General features: G+C 36.8%; 1 protein-coding gene across 1 annotated transcript in view; it reads left to right on the top strand.

Annotated features, from left to right (window-relative positions):
- Positions 1-9107: 9107 nt before the first annotated feature.
- LOC110465171 (coadhesin-like) overlaps positions 9108-27364 on the top strand; it is a 21963-nt gene continuing 3706 nt past the window's right edge. The window contains exons 1-9 of the mRNA XM_021520823.1: positions 9108-9920; positions 20661-20797; positions 21175-21250; positions 22029-22175; positions 22927-23097; positions 25395-25565; positions 25994-26167; positions 26355-26531; positions 27097-27228. Coding sequence (XP_021376498.1) covers positions 9848-9920; positions 20661-20797; positions 21175-21250; positions 22029-22175; positions 22927-23097; positions 25395-25565; positions 25994-26167; positions 26355-26531; positions 27097-27228 — 1258 coding nt within the window. The 5' untranslated portion in view covers positions 9108-9847. The remainder of the gene's footprint in view (positions 9921-20660; positions 20798-21174; positions 21251-22028; positions 22176-22926; positions 23098-25394; positions 25566-25993; positions 26168-26354; positions 26532-27096; positions 27229-27364) is intronic.

Genomic DNA, 27364 nt, shown 5'->3' with positions numbered 1-27364 from the left:
ATTCAATGTACACTTGCAAAAGAAACACATGCTGGGGCAAATGAAGGTAAATTGCTCTTTATAGTATTTGTATCATCATGAATTAAAAAAACTTCACATGTTAGCTTCAGAATATAACAAGTCAAGATTGAATTTCTATTACTGATAAATTACAGTAGATTGTACTGTGTGATACAAATCGCTACACTGTGAGGTTAATGAAAACCAATATAATTAATGATTCTTATCAGCGAAAATTGAGTAGGACTGAAAAGTGTAATATCACAATATCTAATTTGTGTTTCATGGCAATTTGTTTCCAGGTTTTTTGATTGGCATGAGATATCTTTGAGTAATCAGTCGATGACGTTGTGTCTCCGTTTACAAATTTGAAAGCAGTAGATTGTTATGTTGTGTATTGTTTGAAGCTAGCCCTAGAGAACCTGGTCGAGGTGTTGTATAGGGAGAGTTGTGAAGATTTATACTTACTTGTGATAAAAACTCTGTTGTGCTACTTCTGTAAGAACGTTCTGAAAAACGATGATATTTGTATACGCTTTTATATATGATATGATATTCCTTTTTAATTTATTTTCCTTCTCTACATTTTATGTAACAGAGAAGCATTTTGTTCATATTCCATTACGCACACACCTGTTCAATAGTGCCAGACATGTTGATGGTTGGTGTCAGACAGACAGGGTTATCTAATTGTAGTCAAACAGTTTCTAGAATGGTCAAAATGACCGTTATCAGCAGTCACAGACACTTGGGTTGTCCCCTTTTAATGGTAGAAAAACAATTAGGTTACTACAGTCAGAACAACTATTGTCAGCAGTGACAGAGTTCTCATGTTAATTTTGATTGCATGAAATGAAAATATTGTGGATTTAATATGGCAACTTGTGTATAATTGATAAAACTGAATCTCAATTGATTTTGTTTCCTTTTTATTCTAGTACAAGTAGTAGCTGATTCCTTGTATACATGTTGTAACCAGCTCTAACTGAAATATTGGTAGAGACGTACATTTCTGGGATATGTCATGCTGACTTGATAAGAAGCCATATTTACCCTAATTAAAGCCCCCTCATTGAGGGTGAAGCTGTGTGAATTTATGTTTAGCATAAAAACGAAATTTTGAGGCACAACCCATATGGGCATTCCTGGACATAATTAATTATAAAGTAATGATATGATTCTAAAATTAGAAAGAAAGAATGTTTTTTTTGTAAAAAAAAATATCTTTCGTTTTTAAGTTGTGCTCTAACTATTACTACTTCAGTGGCGTCTATAATTAAATAAGATGCTGGATTCTTCGAAAAATGATGGGAGGGGAGGAAGTTATGAGGGCTTTTATTACAGTAAATATGGTAATCTTTCTGATTAAGCCCCTAGCTAGTCTAAGTATGTAGGTAGGTGATGTCTTAGTGACATGTGTAACAGACTACAAATTTGTACCAAAGACATCAGATAATAAACTAAATATTTATACAATCAATGTTTGTCTTGTTTTAGTCTTGATGCAATTTGCAAATCGAGTAAGGCATCGTATTCGTTCATTTATGGAGGTCAGAACTGACAATTATTCCTATGATTTTCAAAAAGTTGATAGATGTGGGAAGCACATCCCTCGAGTGTCACAGCCCTCAAGTGTCCCAACTTTTCATGTGTATGTGTGCTTCTGCTTGCTCTTTGAAAAACGGATTCTTGAGTTCTAAAACAGCGATTCCGATGAGTTGAGAAACTGACAACAAGAAAACTGTTAGTGAATATTAAGTTCCGGAATCCCCAGTTTACCCTGTGTATGAGTCGGTCCTGACGTTAAATTTCCGTAGAGGCATGTTTGGACGTTTTTCAATTTTGAAAATATTTCACTATAGTTCTATCTGTTCAAAAAACGAAAAATGAAATGAGCTTGTTGGATACAGTGATTCTACTAACCAGTGAACATGTATGTAGATCTAGGCAACAGAACTCAGCTAATTGTGAATACAATGCCCATTTGTGAGGTATATGCATCAGTTCTTACTGAAGATATTGATGAAATACCAGCTTTGGAAAACCTTAAATTCGTGATCTGCTGTTCTTGGATTGGTAGTTAATTATATAGTTAATTTCGTTATTATATAAGGAGGTCGTTGTTTTCAGCTTCAGGGGAAAAGGTACTATAGTTATTGAAAAGAATTAATTTCTTCGTAGATTCGTTTATAGCGACAGACAACGGTCCAGAAATTGTCACATTTTCTTATGAATTTTTGTTTAGTAGATGGCCGAGCTGTACTGGGGGACCTTGTTATGTACATTCGTCACAGGGGCGTGTGTTCTATAATCAAACTTGGCACCTCCATACATGTGTAGAGAGGGAGGGAAAACAAGCCCATTGTTGGCGTCACGCCACTGAATACCTCTGAAACGGAACTTTACATCCGTGCGAGGTTATCATGATGTCCAAATATTCCGCATTACGAGAAAGAGAAATGTGTCTGTATACTATACGATTGTTAATGTCAACTTTATCTGATTTCGTCCACAATTAATGTCAGACGTGTGTGTGTGTGTGTGTGAGNGAAATTCACGGAATGGGCTTCATTGTGATATCCGACAACAACACTCTTGGGGAACACAGCCATTTTGTCAATGACCAATCAGATGATTACAGGATAATTGGTAATGTACGTTGTCACACTGAGCTATCTACCAAATTGAGTGGTGATAGTCGCTAAATTTCCTGTGAATACTCGTTGTTGCGTTTGTGTTTGACAAACCACTGATGTCTGAATTGATTTTCAGTTTCTCTCTTTTAAATAAAAATAAATGTGTTATATAAATTATTGGTTGTTTAGGTAGTCCTAGAACAAACTCTTCAAACTTGTAGTACAGGTCAAGAATGTAATTTACCTGTATATTGGAAACGTCAGAAGGCATTCTTTCATTCATGGATCTGTTTCGCTTTAAAAACGAGTAAAGTTTGAACTTAATGCATCATACATTCCTTGTTTATATATGCTTAATAGAAATTCAAAAACACTTTAATTCGCTATCAAATGTTCTCATGAATTAACACAACATACCTTTACTATTCAAATTAGCACAACTATACATATATCTCTCACAAATTAGCACAACTGTGTATATCTTTAACAAATAAGCCCAAAACGATTATTTCGCACGAATTGGTTCAACAATAAATACCTCTCCATTTTTACGAAACCATGTATACTTCTTGTGAATTAGCGCTACACTATCCCTTCAAATTAGCGCAACAGCGTATGCCACGAATTGGCACAATAGTAATATCTCCCAAATAAGCGCAACTCTATATCTCATGAATTATAGCGAAACCGTGCATATATCTCACGAATCAGTAATATATACCTCTCCCTTATTAGCGCAACAATGTGTATATCTAGACTTATCATAGTGATATATATCTCTCATATAAAATGTATTTCGCGAATAAGCACAACATTGCAAATCTCTCATTACTTTAACATATCTGACGACAATGTATACCTTATGATGATGCATAGTTCTCATGATTTGCACGGTAAAGGATATCTCACGAAAACGTGCTATGCCATCCTCGATAGCCAGGGATTACGCTCACTGTCGCTCTCTACACCCCTGGAATATGTCATAGCAAAATTGAAGGCACGAAGATAGCTGTTTGATTGGTCTCGGGTAAAAAAAATCTGACCAATCGCTAAGTTGATACCTGTCCTTTGAAGATTCAAAGAAGAGACGCCCGACTTTAAAGCCTGTCAATTTTTACCGTGACGTGACCGCGAGATTCTTTTGATGTATGTCTCATCAACAAGGTGGCGCACACCGAGCCTTCAGTTTTGCTATGACATATTCCAGGGGGGCAGAGAGCGAAAGTGAGCGTAATCCCTGGCTATCGAGGATGGTGCTATGACGACGGGCTTTGCAACTTAACAAGTTATATAAAACTAAAAGACCTTGTAGCATAAAAAAAATATTTTATCATAAAACTCCGAAATTTAATCCGCAATGTTTACGCGCGGATGATTGTGATATTGCGGCAAAATTATCTCTAGGTTTCTCTTCAAATTACATAGACGAGAATAGGTCTTAATGCTACCTTACAAACTATAACCGGGATTTGTGTTAGAGTTATCTCCCTTAGAAATATAACCGGGCGTGCTCAAAGCGTGTTTTTTTTGTGATTCGTCCGAAATACCGTTCAAAATACCTTTTTTCCTAGAGTGGAACACAAATAAAGGTATCTCGCAGCAATGTTCCCTATTTGTTTTCATTTTGATATTGACACAAACTAAATCAAAACGTCCTCCAAAGAAGTAGGAAAATATATTATTCACATCATGTTCATTCTGGCTTTCTGAATACTAAATGTGTACAGTGCACATTTTAACTGAATGAAATAGACAGTAACGGCTTGTTTATATTTTCCGACCTGTTAAACACATGCTATTTCTGTTACGTCAGTTTTGAGGGGGACACTGGGCCATTCATCGTGACAAGCTAACAATAAGGATTTATACAACTGACATACATAGAAATACTGATTGTGAAACAGATACATACATATTGTGTGTGAGTGGTATTCGGTAGTGTCGGAGCGCATTTCTGACGTACAGAGAAACTGACATCCGATATCAGAGAGGTCACAGGGGGCGCAGTTGTTTCATACACAACACTGTTCTGGTAATCGTTTATATTCAACTTAAACTCGTCTTTTCTTTCGTTTGGGTGAGTGTATTGTTGCAAAAAGGGGAGACAGGTTTCAACCCACGATATCACAACTTAAATGGAGGGGAAGGTATAAATGAGTAATCAGTTTTAATTTTATATAGATTTTATTGACAAATACTGATTTATACCTTTACTATGTAAACAAACAACGGTGAAATATCTGAATAACAGATATTTGAAAGGTGTGAGTCATTGTATCCTTTATATAGGACCAGGTTAATACAGGTGGTATTATATTTATATACTATTGGACTTTATGACGTAAGCCTACATCAATCTCTGAGATGGTCATGTTTGTTTTACGTGTCGAATAAATCTTTGACAAATAATGTCAAACTCACTCCGCCATGAATACAACAGAATTATCAAAATAACATGTTTTATATCTAATGTTACCCTGATGAATAAGAATTCTAAATATCGTCAACACACAGAATGCATTATCCTGTATTAAGGTCACGTATTACCAGTGTCTGAGTTTGTACTTGATAGTATATACTCTTGTCAACATGCACTTTATACAAGTGCGCCATTCTTTCTGATTATCGTTTGTTTATGTATAGGTTATCAGAACTTGACAAAGTGTACAGGCGCGGATTTAGGCGGCGGACTGACCTTTTCCGGGCCGGCCCGAAATGGTCTGATCGGCCGGGAATGGAAACATATTAACATTTTAAAATGCATCAAATAATGCACGGAGCTTGTATAAAAAAAATCTGGGGCTACGCCCCACACATCCCATACGGCATCCTAGCAAATATTGTGGGTTTCCGTTATCTGATGTTTTTACTATATTTTCTTTATTGAAACAATATTTGTTGGCATCGCTACACTCGTCTACATTGTATCTTGACCCTAAAGTGTGTTTTTTATTTTACCACCTCCGCAAAACCCGAAGTTGCAACTTGCAACGCTCGGTGGAAATATACTAACATAAGTTGCATAATTATATTATTGACCGCTCGTTATAGATGATCTGAAAATTAATACTTTTTATTGTAACCTTCCTAACCGCCCGGGCGATATTAATCATATCATAATACAAGAACGATTAAGGTTTTTTTTCGGCTGATAATATTATTTATAATCGACTAAACATATCCATTCAATTATTTTGGTATTATATATATTGTTGGAACTGTTTAACTATCTTGTATGTACAACATAATATCTCGTTGTGGTACTTATAGCTTACCATCGTGTACGTACAAGAAAGTATCTTCACACAGCATACTATTGTGTACGTAGTAATAAGTTGTACGTGATATGCTGTACTTACAAGTATGATAATTTTAAATTAAATTTAAAGGTGACGCGTATGTGCCTCCTAAAATGTACCATTTTAACCAGATAGCTTAGCAAATGTACCACTGTTGGCAATATGCACGCCCTTACATGAGTTAATCAGCGTGGACATTTCATATATATCATTTTCTACACTAGTGAATTAGTCAACAATTATAAAACACGAGACTATATAGCTAGTGGTCTTGGGTGTCGCACTGATTTGAACTTATCCGTTTGTTCAGCAACTTAGTGATGCCATGAGTAATTCATTAAATAAACAGCAACGATGTTATGGTGTTATTTGTTCTTTTGTACGACAAACTATTACATGAAGTACTGTACTGTAGGTACAATGTCTGAAGACTAGATATTGTGCGTCCCTATATTTATTTTTTGACGGTGGACCTCTCGTATCCCCCTTGCGGGCGGGACGCCAAATTAGGTAATAATGAACAAGCCCCCTGTGGATTCATACATTTGTCATCACCAGGTTGCCCCTATAATAATACCATCTGACTTCTAAAACACGCTGTTGATAGAGAATTTGAACCGAAACTTTAATTTTCTTTCCAGTACACAAAAACAGTCTTTGGGCCATACTTAAAATATGTTTTTTTCTTCTTGTCAATTAAACATAAAAACAATCCTCAGAACACGGGAAATCGCTTCTGAGACGTTCTAGAAAACACAATTTTTTGAGGGGAGATCCCCCAAATCCCCCTTACGGGAGGGGGAACACCCCCTCCCATACCATCCCCCTCCTCGCGCTACGCGCTCGGTGAGCTGCCTTCGGCAGCACACCGTTGACCATTGAGGGCCCCCCGTTTCAGGAAATCCTGGATCCGCCCCTGGTGTACGTGTCGTTCAATCCTTCATTAGTTTGTTTATAAGCAGAAACATATGTTTAATTTAAGTTTCTTTACATGGAAGTGCAGGATGGGAGGGGACTAGCGGTAGATTGTGATGGACGTTTTCTGTCGCCCGAGAGGGATGATATAGACCCGCTATAATTAATGATAACGTTATCACTATCAACACGCTGTTACGTCTTATCCTACCGCACAGATATATGTACTCAATTTACTTCTGGAACAATAAAGTATAGCATAGTCAAAACTAGGTATAACTAAGTATAACTCTGTCTGTCTGTCTGTCTGTCTCTCTTCCCCACCTCTCTGTCTGTCTGGCTGGCTGTCTGTCTCTTTCAATTAACATATATATAATCATCTTCGCTAGCCAAGTGTTCGCTAACAAGTTGTTAAACTTGTGCCCAACTCCCAATTGAAACAAAAAAACTCAACGTAAAAACGTATCTAGCTTTAACGTTATGTATCAATACTTCTTTGCGAGGAATACTTCAATTTTGCAATACAACTTTGCGAATATAAATATCTTGTGAAGCGTAAATAATAGATATGGTATAGGTCTGTCATATTGATGTTATTTCGCTGCAAAATTGCGGAATTCTCTTGCAAATATTTCGCCTCGTGAATCCGGAAGTCGACAAAACGGGAAAACAACAATTAATTTCTTTATTTATTTGCATCATTATAAAGAGAAAATAAGTCACAAATATTTCGTTGTTAAAAGAAGCTGAAAGACAACTTATAGTGCAGTTTTCTCTTTGGAGTCGTGGCACAGTTCATGATATATATACCTTTTACAGATGATTTAATTCAAAATTAACCAGTACTCCTCTACATTTTTTAATTCATAAATGTTTAAGCGGTTTACGCACCTGTCCGTCTGCTTCAACAGGGATGAAACAGATGTATGTTCCAGTGTGATTTATTTTCGTAATATTGCATCACCAAATTTCAAAGATGTAATCGCCTGTCTGCTATGTTCATCTTCTACAGAAAGGCGAAGATTTAAATCGATCAGAAGAAAACATTGCGCCCTTAATTTGATGAAACTAGGCATGTTTTATATATATCGTGGTGAGTTTATAGATATTAGTGCTTGTTTTCACGTTTTTTGTTCTTTTTTTTTCGACATTATATCGTCTTTCCACGTTAATGATAACTATGATTGATTAACTAAATACCACGTGTTATAAAATTACCACGTATTATAAAATTATATTTACTTAGAAATTTAAAAAAAAAAATGGTATTTAATAGATTACTTCGGCTTATATATTAACATAAAATGATTGAATCGGAAGAGGACGTGACCGTTTTGTGAGACGGAAAGGTAGATTGAAGCGTTGGCTTTAAATATGACACCTGAAAGGGTGGATCTCTCTGTACATTGCTTTGGCAATTACGATGTTCCTCAATACCACGGCGAGGAACCTACGCGAACGTCACACATGATACAGTTGCAAACAAAATGGCAGCAATAACTGGCGGAAGCTTTAAGGCGTTTTATCGATGAATATTACACTAATTGTGACTATAAAAGTTATATGACGACACCGTACACCAGAGGTGCTCATGCTACTGTAGCAAATATTTATTTTGCCAGTAATCTCGCTGTTTCTGCAAATTCTACAGTGACAGTGAGGGTTATATTGAGAGAATAAATGAATCTGAATATGAATCTAAGACTGGCGGTGACGTTGGTTGTCATGCGACCATTAAGTAAAATGTTCTTTATTGCTTTCATCAGTTTAGTACTCCGCAGTCTAGCGCGCTGAATGTGACAATGGTTTGACAGCAAAGATGTCTGTTTCGCAGCATTTGTAACATTTATTTCTATTGCTACAGAATAATTCAGAATGTTGATGTCAGTTTTCAAATAATAAAAAGAAAACATTTCATGTATCTTTACGAACTAGGATATTCCTTTATCATTTCATTGTCGTGTGTTTAAAAATAAACCTTATTTCAGCCTCGGTACGAACATTGACGGAAGCGGTAAGAGTAGCGCAATTATCTGTCAATTGTAAATTGTTTATTACCTTATAGCTAATCTATGAGTCACATCGGCGCGTTACTGGGAGTTGATAACTGTACTTATCTTTATAGGTCCTTCGTGGTCAGTTTTTATACCTCCTCTGTGGTCAGTGAGAGCACCTGTTATGTACCAAACCCTAATTGATATGTATGGATTAGGGTCGTATTGTATGATTACATAAAACAGGTTGGGGTCTCGAGGGTCATTAGCGCATACAGAACGCATACGACCGGAGTTAGAAAATTAGTATCTATATAACACGCTGTAGTAAACAGGGATCGATTTTTGTCAAACTGCGAACGCGAATATGATAGGTTATTGTTCGATGTCGCCTGCTATCAAGCAAGTTGGCCATATATATAATCCATAACTTTCTAGAACAAATCGTATCTAAGAGAATCAGAAACGGTCGAAAGAGAACAAGGAGAATATATTTTTTATGGCAGAGGTCTTTATCAACAGCGTCCGCAGAAATCGAATTGAAATCGGTGCTGAAATAGACATCAGTTTATATTAAGAGATTGCGGTGCTGAAATAGACACATTTGTGTTACCACTTTGTACTAAGAGATGGTTTGGGTTGTGAGCGATACGTTCGTTGAGTAGTTATTAAGAGTTACCAACCAAGAAGATACATCCTTACAACAGTGAAATGTGAACGATCGGGACACATCGCGTGAACCGGATGACCGATCTTTGACAACAGGAGAGCTTGCTGTGACTAAACACCACCCCCGGTATCTACCGCTGTAAGCACGGGTGTGGACAACATATCGCGGAGGCGGAGTGTATACTACAAATTACCGTCTCTGTTAATGAGGACTATAGTTTATGAAATAGCCACAGGTCAGTCGACATCTCTGGAGGCGAGTTAACAGTGTTTGTGGTGAACAGATTTACTGCTGTGGCTAGCCGCTTTAACCGTCCACTTACAACATATCAACATGCAGTTTACAAACATTCACACCATAACGGTGATTCTAATTGTCATTATTATGGAAATAATACTTGCTGAAGGTAAGTGCATTTATCTTACATTATTGTTTACGTATAGTACTAGTAATTTTTCGTCTGTTCTATATTTACTATTCTGGGCATAATCTTAAACACGTGCTCTTATGAGGTACCTTTAATTTATTGAAGACACTAACAAACATTCGCAGATATAATGGTCACGTGTCCGCGAACACAGAAGCGTCTCGATTATGATTATAGTTTTGGGGGTGGGGGCTAGTTTNCCGGGTGGGTAAAATAATATTATATTAGATGAGGAGGAGGGAGGGGGGCGATATCATGATTATCCTAGATGGGGTGTTCGGATAGGGGGGCGGGGGGCAATGAGTGAATATATGTTATAGGGAGACCCCTTGTGGAATTAGATGATGATATATTAGATACGAAGGAGGGAAGGGGACAATTCCTTACCTAGATGAGGTGTTCGAAGGGGGAGGGGGAAATCAGTGAAGATGTGTTATAGGCGACCCTTGTGGAATTAGATGATGATACATAAGCTAGATGGGGGTTGAGGTAAGTAAAGACTACATGTTTTGATGAGATGTTTGGAGGGGTGGGGGCTAGACATTTATATGTATACGATAGGAGGGGTTACAGGGTTATCAGAGGAGGTGATGCACATGGTGTGATGAATTGACGGGGAGAGATGACGATAACGACAGCGGTGGCGAGGTGCGTAGAGGATAGAGTGAAAGGGTGCAGAGAAAGATGACGAAGGGAGGATGAGAAGGAGATGCTACGTGATGATAGACTTACAGATGATTTTACAGGAAGAGGAGTGTCGGGGAATTAAGGGATTGGCGTAGGTGACGATGATATTTGATTGAAAATTGTGAAGTTAGTATGTGATGAAATGATAGGAGGATGGAAGAATGAACGAGAGAAGATGATGAGGTTGATGGGTGAATGATTGGGTGTAAATGCTAATGAGATGTTAGGAGAAGTCGAGGAAGCCATTGACGATGATAATCTCCCCTAACATATATATACCCAACTCGTCCTCCGATCCTCCTTACATACCACAATCAAACTTACCGAAACCTCCTGATTGCGGATGCAGGATGTTGTTAGGAAGGGGGTAGAGGGGTGGTTGGGTATCCCGTTGGGGGTAGAAGGAGCATCTAAGCAACTGTAGAAATGCAGCCCCCTCCCCGCCGGACCACCAATATCATCTACCCTATCCGAGCATCCCTCACCCGCCTGACATGAAGATATTTTAGGTTACACATGGACTAGTATTTTGACGGGACATTTATGGGAAGATATAGCGTAGATAAAACCATGTGAAATATATCTGTCAAAACATCTCTTGGTGTATGTAGGAACGTCCGACTTACTTTATATCAGATCTAACATAACAATAAGCGTGTGAAATGTCAGTAGGACAAACTCGGTGATGGTGGTAGGCAAACAATGACCGAGTGTGCTACATATACTACCACGGACCACGTTTATACGACTATACGTATCCACGGTACATCTTTTATAAATCCGTAGGACTGAAATATCTCGATTTTAAACTTATTTTGATTGTTAAATATTGCTACAGCGTGGACTTGCTAAATATCATAAACACCATGTACATAGCGTATTTCATTTGCATAGTGAATTCGATATTCATACTGAACTTACTTTGCAAAAGGAATTTCCTTCGTACTTACTAAACATCGTGAAATTGATAGTAGTATACATAATGGACTTGCTAAACCTTAAGTTTACTAGGCGTATAGATAGCATACTTCACATAGTGAACTTGCTAAATTATAAGGAACTCGCCATTTAAACTGAACTTGCTACTATTTTACTATTCATACAGAATTTGCTAGACAGATTTCGTCAGAAATGCGACACACTCATATTGAACTTGTTATAAATAGTGAAGTTTCAATGATGCGAAAAACCTCACACTAAACTTTTTACATAAAATTAACTTACTTGATAAATTATGAATACTTAACAGTTGATTGACTTTTGTTAAGAACACACTGTACACTTTTAATTTGATTAGCGTTGTACACTTGCTGTGGTAGATAACAAATTTGTAATTTTATCTACACTAATTAAACGTCTGCATGGATGTATATGTGTGTTTTCATACACTAGCACTGACAACGAAAGGAAAAAAGCAAAATAAAAAAAACAAATGTAAAAAGAAAACCAATAAATAGAATAAAGATTTCATTTTCGAGTCAACTGGGTATAATGAGTGGACGGGTTATTTGTTCGACAGCAAAGGGACAGTCTTAGGTGTCTTAGATAACAAAACAGACGAGTTACACGCAAGTAAAGCTTAGGATTGTCCTACCTAAAAAAACAGACATGTTTGTATTTATTTGTGGTATGTTGCTTCTTGTCATTTCATATAAGTTATTATGCCAGCATCACAAATCCTGTCTGAACCTTACGTCTGGGGCAGCTACAGCTATCAGACAGCAACGCGCCGGAAACGCACATTAATGCCGTATCAAGTGCTCTCGTTTATAACGCTTATCGAACCAGCCAAAGTAAATTACCACATAATTTCTCAGTGTGTAAAGGGCTTTCTCCTTCAACAAACGACCAGCAAATTACGCCGCCTGTACGCAATCCTGTTAATTCGCGAGCGAGAATTTCTACACCAAGGACTAACAATTATTGAATTTTACTTCGATAGTTACAACACAAAAAGCACCCCTAATCGATTAGATTAACGAATGTTTCTGGGAGAGTAAAGCTTCCCGCCATTCATTAGAAATCCATCAGCACGTGCAATCTGTTTGTCGTCTGCTTCCGTCTGGTAACCGTCTGGTTTTCCAAGAAGGCAACTTTACGACAATTACCCTGAGCTAATGTGATATCGCGGTACCATAAACCGGTTCTACACGAAGTACAACACGTGGTAGCGACGTTTACTTACGAGACGCGTACAAACATTAACCGGATCAAAATATAAATACCAGCCTGTACTTGACTGTCTGAGAACTCTGTAATTTATCACCACGTCCATCGCTTGTTTTTAAAATGCAATTATTCTGAAAAAAATATATTCACGCGACATTTTCATAGCATACAGCTCTACGAAGTCTCATTTGACTATTAATTAGTTTTATAGCGCTGACATTCATAAAGAGAAAATACTTAAAGTGTTTATGTAAATTTTCCTTTAAATCCGTTGGTTTGGCATTTACATTCCTATGAATACCAACTGAAAACAGGCTGCAAGTCGGAGACGTACGATCTTTGATCTCAAGTAAGAGGGAAAAGAAGAAATTCACCGATTCTAAAACACATTATTTCCCCGTCCGATTGTCAAATAAAAACCAAGATAATTCGTTAACTAATTCAGAATAGCAACTTGTGTTTAAAACAAGATTCAAACACCTCTATGAGAGTCCCCAGTGATAATCTAGACTAGACTTAAAGACGGTGATTGTTCGGCTAACGTTATTCTATATGCGTCGTATTTGGAAAGTTTTGCTGATAAATTCCTTCGTATTTTGATTTGAGTGACTGCAGCCAGTAGACGTGTCCGATAGATAACGTGTATGTTGTGTTATTGTCCGGGCCAATTATACAGATTGTCAGAACGGACGGACATCCCTAGAGTATCAAACCAATCCACTCCTCACGGGTGTAACAAAGCGTTCCCTGACATTTTCAATGAACTACGAGCGCCACAATACACCACTTGTCTATGATGTAGTCCCGACTGCCATTGTACACATTCTGTGATGGCGAATGGTGTGGATTTCCTGCACCATTTCTAGACGAAACGAGTGTAAAACTGACATCTGCTTCATGAATATGGTCCCAGATATCACCATGGCAATCAGACTGTCATAGTAATGTCTGGAGGAAGGGAAAGATAATTTTCGGCGAGCTAGTACATGTGTACTTGACAACATTCCAAACTCATTATATCTGTTGTATAGGTAAAAAAAACAATATAACGAGAATGTTGTTTGTTTGTTTGTATATTTACGTCGTAGTGACACACTTAGTCTGTTAATATAAAGATCTGCCTGTGTCGTTTTTTGTATGTTCACTTCCAAATGAAGCATAGTCATTGATTTTTTTCCTGTCGGATACAATATGGTTAAATACATGTAAATTGATACCTGATATTAATATAACCGCACAGTTGTCCGTTATTTTGTACATAAAAAAGCACTTGTTAAGTTCACAATGATCGCAGGTTACGGTCGGTAATGTCTACCACACCCCACTGTTCGTTTGTAAGAAAAGCAAGGTTTTCGAGGGTCCTTTTGCACCAATTTTTGGTAACACACATATGTTCGTATGGTTACTACCATACGAACATATGTTTGTTACCAAAAATTGGTTCAAAATAAGACAACGATGTCCACTTGTAATGACCAATATTCAATATATCACAGAAAGACTATATGGTATAGGACAATTTAAATATCTAAATTAGTGTAATTAAAATTCAGAAATGGAGGGGAGAGATACGTACATACGTTGTATCGCACTGAAGTTCAATCGAACTAAGACAGTTCACGCACTCGATCACTGTCACATTCGGTGATATGTTCGGCGGTAATCTTTTGAAATATAAAATACCACAGCATTATGCAGTATATTTTGTTTCTCAAAAAACAAAATAGGCTGATGACATGTCTGAAACCACAAAGGAAGTTTATGATTCATATATAAGTTGTAGCTAAAGAAAAACTAACCCCACGATACAATATATCTAGATAGTGTTTATTAAAACAGATTTTGAGGATTGCGTTTAACCTCAAATGCACCTATAACGAAAGGTAGATGATTCGGTCACTGGATTTAACACACTGGTGATAGCCGAACAAAAACATATTTAGTGTGTTATACTGCTTGTGTGTCAACTAACACTATGACATCCGGCCCTGTGATATCAGGGTTTGTCACAGAAGAAAGTTTGACGTTTTTGGTCCCGTTGTATATATATATGTACTGATTCCTTTAGAAGTATTGGTTTTATCAGCAATCATAATTTGTACACAAGGGCTGTCGTATGGTCCCGTGGCCCGATCCTAATTGACATAAAGAAAAAATACATAATCGAAAATTACATTTTTTTTTCTAAATCAAAAATAAGAAGAAAGAAAGAAAAAAAAAATGACGATGAAAAGTAAGTATGGATACTAATGTAAAAGTTGTAATTGAGAGTAATGTTGACATGAAATCTGCGTGAACCATCACACATTTATATCAAAATGCGCATTTTTACATCCGTGGTAATAAAAGGGTTCCGGGAATTGAAATTAAAACTACATCTATAAAGTATATATTTATTTCTAGTAACCGTAACAAAAATATATACCCGAGCCATTATGAAAGATGTAAATGAGTATATGTTAAACTAAATTTAAACAGGTGTCGGAATATTTTAATTTACAGGTGAATATTTTTAATCGAAAATTTCATGCAAAAATAAAACTTTTTTTATACCTGTTCATCAAATTACCACATCTGAGCGATTTAAACTTCTAGCCCAGTGTAATCAAATTTGTTTCCCTAGACACGTGTCGAGTTTCTTATCATCAATACCGGATAAAAAAAAGGTCCCCTGAAAGAGTATAACCTGAGATTCAGATGAAATTTCACGATAAAAAAATGAGAAAGGTTGGCTCTAGTGTCTGTCTGAACAGAGGTGTTAGGTTACAAACAACTCACGTTGGTCTGTGATCAAAAGGCTGTGCAGAGCTCCTCCTGGTTCGATAGTTATTAAAACAAAAAAAGTTACATTTGTGGTTTTCTAAATTTTTAACCGCTGTCCGGGATGTATTTTCCGGTTTTTAAAATTACACCGAACCTACTGGTTATGTAGACGTAATTTACGTAAATAACAACAGGGTTTCAAATGGTTTGGAGGTCAAGGGTCGCTATTTTCACAAGTCAAATGAGTACGCTTGCTCTGACAGGGGGTCAGTTTCAATTAGGGAACTTGCTACACGTTTATTCGTTAGTTCAGCGCTCAAATAGTAAATAAAAAACGACTTCCGTACAAAAATGAAATACAATGGAAGCGGACTTTTGTACAAATAATGACAGATACAATGTAAGACTTCAGTATAAATAGTGACAGATACAATGTATGTCTTCTGTACAAATAGTTTGACAAATACAATGTAAGACTTCAGCATAAATAGTGACAGATATAATGTAAGACTTCTGTATACATAGTGACAAATACAATGTTTGGCCCCTGTACAAATAGTGACAAATACAATGTAAGACTTCTTTATAAATAGTGACAGATACAATGTAAGACTTCTGTATAAATAGTGCCAGATACAATGTAAGACTTCAGTATAAATAGTGACAGATACAATGTAAGACTTCAGTATAAATAGTGACAGATACAATTATGACTGCTGTACAAATAGTGACAAATACAATGTAAGACTTCTGTATAAATAGTGACAGATACAATGTAAGACTTCTGTATACAAAGTGACAGATACAATGTAAGACTTCTGTATATATAGTGACAGATACATTGTAAGACTTCTGTATATATAGTGACAAATACAATGTATGACCTCTGTACAAATAGTGACAAATACAATGTAAGACTTCTATATATATAGTGACAGATACAATGTAAGACTTCTGTACAAATAGTGACAAATACAATGTATGACTTCTATATAAATAGTGACAGATACAATGTAAGACTTCTGTACAAATAGTGACAGATACAATGTAAGACTTCCGTATAAATAGCGACAGATACAATGTAAGACTTCTGTATAAAAAGTGACAGATACAATGTTAGACTTCTGTATATATAGTGACAGATACATTGTAGGACCTCTGTACAAATAGTGACAGATACAATGTAAGACTTCTGTACAAATAGTGACAGATACAATGTAGGACTTCTGTATAAATAGTGACAGATACAATGTAAGACTTCTGTACAAATAGTGACAAATACAATGTAAGACTTCTGTATCAATAGTGACAGATACAATGTATGACTTCGGTATAAATAGTGACAGATACAATGTAAGACTTGTGTATAAATAGTGACAGCTACAATGTATGACTTCTGTACAAATAGTAACAGATACAATGTAAGACTTATGTATCAATAGTGACAGATACAATGAAAGACTTCTGTACAAATAGTAACAGAAGTCTTACATTGGATCTGTCACTATGTATACAGAAGTCTTACATTGGATCTGTCACTATGTATACAGAAGTCTTACATGGTATCTGTCACTATTTGTACAGATGTAGATTTCTATTGTCCATATATATCATAGACAGATGTAGATTTCTATTGTCCATATCATCTGTATAAATAGTGACAAACACAATGTAAGACTTCTGTTTAAATAGTGACAGATACAATGTAGGGCCTTTGTACAAATAGTGACAAATAGAATGTAAGACTTCTGTATAAATAGTGACAGATACAATGTATGACCTCTGTACAAATAGTGACAGATACAATGTAGGACCTTTGTACAAATAGTGACAAATACATTGTAAGACCTCTGTATAAATAGTGACAGATACAATGTATGACTTCTGTACAAATAGTGACAGATACAATGTAGGACCTCTGTACAAATAGTGACAGATACAATGTATGACCTCTGTACAAATAGTGACAGATACGATATCCGACTCTTGTATCAATAGAAAAAGACACAATGTAAGACTTTTGTACGAATAGTGACAGATACAATATCCGACTTTTGTACAAATAGTGACAAATACAATGTAAGACTTCTGTATAAATAGTGACAAACACAATGTAAGACTTCTGTATAGATAGTGACAAATACCATGTATGACATCTGTATAAATAGTGACAGATACCATGTAAGACTTCTGTATATAGTGACAAATACAATGTATGACCTCTGTACAAATAGTGACAAATACATGTACAAATAGTGACAAATACAATGTATTACCTCTGTATAAATAGTGACAGACACAATGTATGACCTTTGTATAAAAAGTGACAGATAAAATGTAAGACTAAATGATGACAAATACAATATCCGACTCTTGTAGAAATACTGACAAATACAATGTATGACCTCTGAATAAATAGTGACAGATACAATGTAGGACTTCTGTACAAATAGTGACAGATACAGTGTAAGACTTCTGTACAAATAGTGGCAGATACAATGTAAGACTTCTGTGCAAATAGTGACAGATACAATGTAGGACTTCTGTATAAATAGTGACAGACACAATGTATGACCTTTGTATAAAAAGTGACAGATAAAATGTAAGACTTCAGTACAAATAGTGACAGATACAATGTAATACTTCTGGACAAATAGTGACAGATACATTGAAAGATTTCTGTATACATAGTGACAGATGCAATGTAAGACTTCTGTACAAATAGTAACAGATACAATGTAAGACTTCTGGACAAATAGTGAAGTGACAAATACAATGTATGACCTCTGTATCAATAGTGACAGATACAATATCCGACTTTTGTACAAATAGTGTCAAATACAATGTAAGACTTCTGTATAGATAGTGACAAATACCATGTATGACATCTGTATAAATAGTGTCAAATACAATGTAAGACTTCTGTATAAATAGTGACAGACACAATGTATGACCTTTGTATAAAAAGTGACAGATAAAATGTAAGACTAAATGATGACAAATACAATATCCGACTCTTGTAGAAATACTGACAAATACAATGTATGACCTCTGAATAAATAGTGACAGATACAATGTAGGACTTCTGTATAAATAGTGACAGACACAATGTATGACCTTTGTATAAAAAGTGACAGATAAAATGTAAGACTAAATGATGACAAATACAATATCCGACTCTTGTAGAAATACTGACAAATACAATGTATGACCTCTGTACAAATAGTGACAAATACAATGTAAGACATCTGTATGAATAGTGACAGATACAATTTATGACCTCTGTATAAATAGTGACAAATACCACGTAAGACTTCTGTATAATAGTGACGGATACAATGTATGACCTCTGTATAAATAGCGACAGATACAATGTAAGACTTCTGCACAAATAGTGACAGATGCAATGTAAGACTTCTGTACAAATAGAATACAATGTAAGACTTCTGTATAAATAGCGACAGAAACAATGTAAGACTTCTGTACAAATAGTGACAAATACAATGTATGACCTCTGTATCAATAGTGACAGATACAATATCCGACTCTTGTAGAAATAGTGACAAATACAATGTATGACCTCTGCATAAATAGTGACAGATACAATGTAAGACTTCTGTACAAATATTGACAAATACAATGTAAGACTTCTTTATAAATAGTGACAGATAAAATGTATGACCTCTGTATAAATAGTGACAAATACAATATCCGACTCTTGTAGAAATAGTGACAAATACAATGTATGACATCTGCATAAATAGTGACAGATACAATGTATTACTTCGGTATAAATAGTGACAGATACAATATCCGGTTCTTGTACAAATAGTGACAGATAAAAAGTAAGACTTCAGTACAAATAGAGACAGATACAATGTAAGACTTCTGAATAAATAGTGACAGATACAATGTAAGACTTCTGTATAAAATAAATAGTGACAGATACAATGTATGGATTCGGTATAAATAGTGACAGATTCAATATCCGACTCTTGTACAAATAGTGACAGATAAAAAGTAAGACTTCAGTACAAATAGAGACAGATACAATGTAAGACTTCTATATAAATAGCGACAGAAACAATGTAAGACTTCTGTACAAATATTGGCAAATACAATGTAAGACTTCTTTATAAATAGTGACAGATAAAATGTATGACCTCTGTCCAAATAGTGACAAATACAATATCCGACTCTTGTAGAAATAGTGTCAAATACAATGTATGACCTCTGCATAAATAGAGACAGATACAATGTAAGACTTCTGTATAGATAGTGACAAATACCATGTATTACAGATGTATAAATAGTGTCAAATACAATGTAAGACTTCTGTATACATAGTGACAGATACAATGTAAGACGTCTGTATAAATAGTGACAGACACAATGTATGACCTTTGTATAAATAGTGACAGATAAAATGTAAGTCTTCAGTACAAATAGTGACAGATACAATGTAAGACTTCTGTATAAATAGTGACAGATACAATGTATGACTTCGGTATAAATAGTGACAGATACAATGTATGGCTTCGGTATAAATAGTGACAGATACAATATCCGACTCTTGTACAAATAGTGACAGATAAAATGTAAGACTTCAGTACAAATAGTGACAGATACAATGTAAGACTTCTGTATAAATAGTGACAAATACAATGTATGACCTCTGTATAGATAGTGACAGATACAGTGTTAGACTAAATAGTGACAGATACAATGTTAGACTTCTATATAAATAGTGACAGATACAATTTAAAATACATTTTTCGACTTGTTATGTCACCATACATTTCTGTTTAAAACATTACGACACGGGAAAAATTGCTGAAAAAGACTAACAGCACTACAACAGGTCACGTTGTATTGCCAAACACGAACGAACACAGATGACTTGCCTCGATTTTTAACCTTACGTGATATACATCGACATGTGCTGCCACCGGTTCGAAGTGCTGCTCTATGTTTCTTGAGTTTGCGATGTCTTGTTCGAGGAAATAATTGTACATTTCGATTAACGTTTGGAAAGCACAAATGCGAGGTTCTTTTTACTAACAGATGAATTGTCCATCAATTGAATTGGGATGTTTTCAGGTAATTTCCAGTGTTTCCGAAAGCAACGGAAAGGCAGGCGGAAAGAGTTTTGTAAAGGACCAATGAAAAACAAGCGGAAGTACGGGTCACCAGAAAAATGTTGCGCAAAAAGAGGACAGGGCTTCGCCACGAGATTAGTAAGTTGTCGGATGTTAATTATAGTAATACATCAGCGAGAAAAGTTAGGGTTGGTTTTATTTTATTTAACGTCCTAATAACAGCTAAGGTCATTTAAGGACGTGAAGGGGAAATGATACTGAGTGCAGCTATATCATCGGGATATAATAGTGAAATAAGGATACAGAACATATTGAGCGATGCGCACGACTTTTTTTATCATAAGAACGATGTTGTCTACATATCAAATTGAAAGATGCGAAGAAAAAAAAATGTTCATCACCAAAAAAATGTATTTCAAATTGATATTAAACATAAAAAAAAAATTTCGATTTTTTTTCTTCAAAAATGAATTAAGACCAATGCGATGTGTTTACTGTGTGTTTTGTTATTCCAGAAACGGATAGGCAAGAATCGATACAAGTGTACTCCGTGCACTTTACTCCTGACCACCACCACACCAGTCACTACCCGTAAGTACGGAGTCTGACAGTCCTTTCCCAATCTTCGGAAGGTGTACATTAATACATGTTTAACTTTCTAAGTATACACTGTTTAAAACAAGTCCAATGACGAAGGTGAGAAAAGTTGGAAAAATAGAAATCCCCCCAAACAATTTATCGCTCTTGATATGACATACGGGTGCTTATTCCAGCCAAACAGAATCTCTGTATTGATATACATGTATATGTAATCCGTAGATATTTCGTTTGGCACCAGTGAACGTTTGGATGTCGATACCTAGTATTTCTTTTAATGAAGGGCAACTGGAATTATGTATTCGAGAAGTCGCCACTGAATTAGAAAGTTGTGTTGTAAGGCGTTGGTAAGGTTAACACCCAGTGTAAAGTAAGGAATAAGTTTATCGAACACGTGATCCTCCACAGGACATTGATGGAACCGTTCTCATGCTTAAACTCAACTTCTGTACCTTTATTCCGGTGATAAATTGATAAAGAAAAAATTCATTTTGTCAACTATTTTTGAAGTATTGTGGAGAGACTTAAAGCCGAATAGTGTGCCCAATATTTACACTTGATCGAGTTACAAGAAGACAAAACCCATTCTTTAGCATCAGAACGATTTTTGTGAATACGGGCCAACACCTATGATGAGTATGTTTGACGTGAATAAATGTCAACAAAATTATCACCAGAAGTTTTTAAGAATGATGTCTTTCCTAAATAGCAATGATTTTAAATGCAGTGTTTATACACGTAAGAAGTCAGTAAATGTAACAATTTTTTCCAGCAATGCCAGACTGGGGTGAGTGGGGCTCTTGCAGCACCTCATGTGGGGCCGGATGGAGGTCGCGATACCGGATGTGTTCAAATTGTGACAAGAACCACTTCGATAATGCACACTCGGAACCATGCATGATAAATTTCTACTGTCCAGGTATGAAACTAATATAGATTTCTATTGTTTATGTCATAGACAGATGTATATTTCTATTGTCCATATCATAGACAGATGTAGATTTCTATTGTCCATGTGATAGACAGATGTAGATTTCTATTGTCCATATCATAGACAGATGTAGATTTCTATTGTCAATATTCTAGACAAATGCTAATTCTATTGTCCAGTTACTAGACCAATGTGAGTTTCGAATGTCCATGTACTTCACTAATGTAGATTATATTTTTAGGCAAATGAAAATTGCAACTGTCTTTTTGCTGAACCAATGTTAACTTCTGCTGTCTAGCGTCTAAACAAAAAGTTCTACTGTCCAATTACTAGACAAATGTATAATTTAATTCGACATAACTATCTGACAACAGCGCAACATTTTAAAAGAAAGAGTCTTAGTAAATGTTTGAGATAATTTCAGATACAATTTGTTAAATTCATTAAAGTGATGTTAAAACATGTCAATGAAGGGAGAGGTGCACGGTACAATGACGCTTTGTAACATCGAAACCCGAACATCCGGACGTTTACAGTCAGGAAATGTTTCAACAATCCGGAACATTTTGGACTGAAAAATTATTGATTTTTTGTAGTCAAGATCATAGTAATCATAGTAATCTTCCATCATTGGAAATCTCGATAGAGATTGTTGCCTCTTCTTTTTGCTGTTAGCATTAAGCATTACTGGTCACTTATGAGGAAGTTTGGTATCATTTTAACGGTTTCTTTCTTGCAGTTGACGGTAACTGGGGACCATGGTTCGGCTGGACCTCGTGTTCCGAGTCCTGTGGGGGAGGTGTCAGGGAGAGGGAGAAGACGTGTAATTATCCCCCTCCTTCCCACGGGGGCCGAGATTGTCCCGGAGAACCTAGAGAAGAACAAGATTGTAACGAGGATCCGTGTCCAAGTAGGTTCATATTAACAATGGAAATCCATGGATAATAATATCGCATCTTATGCCAAAAGCTTCCGAAATCAAGCATATTCGTTACTGTGACATTTCATTGTTAAACGTTTCCCTATAGTGCGTACACCCGTCTATATATTTTTCTTCGGTGTTTCTTTAGGGCTATTTCAACTGTATCTCTTTCTCTTTTTTTTTTAATCAATCCCATTCGATTTCAATCCGTGGTATACTATATACTGGATTTTCGATTCCATTATTTTTGCGGTTACGACATCTATAGCCTGTATTTTCGGTTTCGAAAACGTTTACAGCCAACGAACAGCCTCGAAAGTCTAGCAAAATCAACAAACTCAAGCTTATCGTTGGTATAGTATATTGTGTACGGTAACAGCTGTGAGATAGAAACAGATGTCAGTAGTGGTCAGTAAAAACTGTATGCAAATCTCCAGGTAAAGAACCCGTCATGTGTGGTCATTTCACGCCGATAAACGCCACATATTTGACCATTATTACGTAAAAATATTAAATATATCTTTTTACTGGTCTGCCTTTCCTCGTCCACAAATTGGCCCGATATCTGTACTCGCTCGGGAGAACATTCTGTAACAGTAGCATTGGTTGTACGGTAGAGCTTCCTCCAGAGACCGCTTATGTATCCAGCATCCTTACACTGATATCTCTTCGGGATGTGTAGCTTCTCCTGCAGAGTGAATTTCACACTGCGAATGTCTCTATGCCCTATGCCTCCTTTACCGACGTCAGGAAGAATATCCACTTCTAGTTTTGAATTTGACAGTTCTCGAAACTCGGATGTATATGGCTCTGGGTGTACATATGGTTTTGGTTTTAATGTAACTGTGAGTTTTTGTCTAGAAAAGAAAATCTCAAGGAACCAGATAGGGAAATGTTCGGTCTTTTCCACGTACGTTCTCTGTAGGGATTTCAGTTTTTCAACCTTTGCCACTTTGACGGGGTCAACGTATCTCGGGATAGTATTTCTTCCATGACTTCTTTCAAGCATCTTTTTGAAGTCATGTTCTGTAAAGAATTCTTTATGAACCTTTGTCTCGGACGGCTCGTGAGGGGGTTTAACATCCTCGGAGATACTTTCTGCTACCTCCTTTTCCGTTTGCACATTTGCACGAATTTTCTTTAGAATGCTCATAAAGTCTTGCTCCGAAGAATCAGAGGAGTCCGAATTCGATCCAGACTCAACATCGTCCTGATTCTCCAGACATATATCACGAAAATCTTCTTCTGCGTCTGAATAAAATGAACTACTAATAGTACCACTTCTACTTCCAATGACCATTTGGAAGACATTTCTGTCCTCCGCTTCTGACATTAAAACATCTCTGGAAATTTTTTTGGCATATGAGTATTCTTCCAATACCATTTTGGTGTTTTCGACCAGGAAACGACTTCTTTCGAGTAGTTTTCGTAATTTTTCTTCACTTTCTAGCTCTTCTGAATCAATATCCTGGCCCAATTCATTTGGGCGTTTTCTCAGGTCGTTGCTTTCCGATGTCACCAACTGTTTACAGCGAACTTGACTGGAACAGGAGTCGTCCTCTTGACTAAATCTACTGTTTTTTCGGGTTTCGTTGCTTCTAGATTTGTCGTTGTCTTCTCTGAAAGCGCCGTAGGAATTATCTGGCACGAACCTATGGCGGAAGCTCCAAGGAACGGCACGGTCGATGTCTCTGAAGTCTACCTGTCTATATAGATCCATCCGGCATTTAAACCAGTTCGGATCCATCCCTATAGGTTTCTTGGGTTTGCCCATATGTTGGATTGATATGACAATACTGTTCATTTTGGATTCGATTCTAGCTCAGAAGAGTCTTCGACAGTGCATGTATTCACGAAGACGGCAAACTTGTTGTCATAGTGCAATTAATACTAATGACGTAATAAAAGTATCTGGGAATTTGACGTCACAATGGTCAATTGTTTATTTGGGGTTTTACGCAAGGTCACATGACGGCAGCAACAATGTTGGCGTTTGTCATGATATATAAACCAAGTTAATTTGTCATGTTTAACGGCTTCAAACTTTTGGAGGGAGTAGATAAGTGAAACAAATGTTATTGGTAGTTTTTGTTTTATTTCCTGTCGTCTCATTTCAGTCCAATTTCATTTAGAACCGTTTTTATAAAATACATAAAAGGATTCTGTAAGATGAGTGACAACCAGTTATTTATTTTGAACACTTATTTCACTTAACAACAACTTCAGTATACATACATTTAGATTATAAAATATCCAACAATCTCATTCCATTTTCTTTGTGACAGTTGACGGTGGTTGGGGGGCGTGGTCCCATTACAGCCTGTGTAGTGTGACATGTGGGTCGGGTGCGATGACACGGACGCGTCAGTGTGACAACCCGACTCCACAACACGGGGGAAAGAACTGCCCCGGCTCCGGCAGAGACTCCAGAAGGTGTACCAGTCGACAATGTCCGCGTGAGTTCTTATATCTGATTGGTCAATATTAACCAATGTCAAGTTCGACAATGTCCATGTGAGTTCTGATTGGTCAATCTCAACCAAGGTCAGTTTTAAATGAAATAGCTTTATAAAAATAATTGTATTAGTAATAGCATCTGATTTACCATATTACAAAGAAATAATTGGACAGGATATACATATCGACTCGTTTGGTAGTTTTGCTGTTTTGTACTATTATGGAAGTAAACTGTATTATGGATACATCAGTAAAAATGGTATCATGAATAAAAAAAAAAAAAAAAAAATAGAATAAAAAATAGATTAAGGAACCAAAAGTACCCTCACAGATACATACCAGTACCGCTTCTAATACAATGATGACGGTCAACGATTGTTGCTTTCCGTTCTCTTTCGTGATTAAATATTGTTATATCTTGTTACAGAGCACGGAGGCTGGTCGTTGTGGGGGTCATGGAACAAATGTCCGGTCACGTGTGGGGTGGGTCAGAGAACGAGGACCAGAGAATGTAACAGTCCCCGCCCCTTGTTCGGCGGCCGCAGGTGTGACGGCCGGGCGGAGGAGGTGCTGCGCTGTGACGCTGGTCGACCGTGTCCAAGTATGTATGGTTGTAACCCTCTATATGTCTGTTAAGGATTGCTCGGACATGTGTCAATGGTATATATGCACATAATATATAATTGAAGAAGAGAATACATTCCTTAAATAAGCCCCAAATAGTTCCTGCTCCACAATGTGTCAACTATATATATCAGTGTGATATTGACAGTCAACGTGTTTTCTAGGAAATGGAGGCTGGTCGTCGTGGACAGACTTCGGTCGGTGTCGGGCAGCACGTTGTCAGGAGGGTATACAGATCCGGTCCCGGAGCTGTACGAGTCCCCGCCCCAAACACGGGGGGAGGCCGTGCGTGGGTCGACACAAAGAGGAGCAGAGGTGTGTTAACACCATCAATTGTCCCAGTGAGTACCCAGTGTGTGGTATGGCCATATAGTATATGCTGTGTGATGTACTAAATCATGTATTTACTACTGCGTGTGGTATAATAAATCCTATATTACGTACTGTGTGTGATAAAGTGATTCAAATTAGACTATTTACCGCGTGTGATGTATTGAATCCTTTATGGTATAGCGCATGTGATGCACTGAATATGTTACTATATACTGCGCGTGAATCATGTATTAGATATCGCCGTACGTGTTGTATGGAATTATTCACTACTACCGAATGTGATGTACTGAATCCTTTATTGCATAACGCGTGTGATGTATTCAATCAATGATAACATCTCGCGTGTGGTGAATTGAATCCATTAAAGCATTGTAGTGTCATGAATCTTTCTATTATTTCATACCGCGTGCGATGTAATGAATCATTTATTACATACATCGTAATATGTTCGAAAACTGATAACTGAAATAGGCTTCTTACACGTAGCAAAGTTGCTTGGATTATGTATTGAATAGTGTTTATTAACTTGAATTATGAAGTGATTTATTAAATTCTTTCCTGCCTTTATTGCAGTCCAGGGAAATTGGTGTGACTGGCTCGAGTGGTCATCGTGCACCGCCACGTGCACGGGGCTGAGTTCCATGCAAGTGCGGCAGCGGAAATGTGAATGTCCCGTACCCAACACAGAAGGACAGGGCTGCTCTGGTACGGAGGGTGAGGGGCGGATTGATTGGGGGGAAGGGATGGGGGAGAGGAAGTGTGAATGTCCCATACCCAACACAGGAGGACAGGGCTGCTCTGGTAGGGAGGGTGAGGGGCGGGATGATTGGGGGGAAAGGGG

Source organism: Mizuhopecten yessoensis, unplaced genomic scaffold (genome assembly GCF_002113885.1).
Source record: "Mizuhopecten yessoensis strain PY_sf001 unplaced genomic scaffold, ASM211388v2 scaffold11059, whole genome shotgun sequence".
Classification (NCBI taxonomy): Eukaryota; Metazoa; Mollusca; class Bivalvia; order Pectinida; family Pectinidae; genus Mizuhopecten; species Mizuhopecten yessoensis.
The sequence above is the reverse complement of the archived record's forward strand: the minus strand, read 5'-3'. Positions and strand labels throughout refer to the sequence as shown.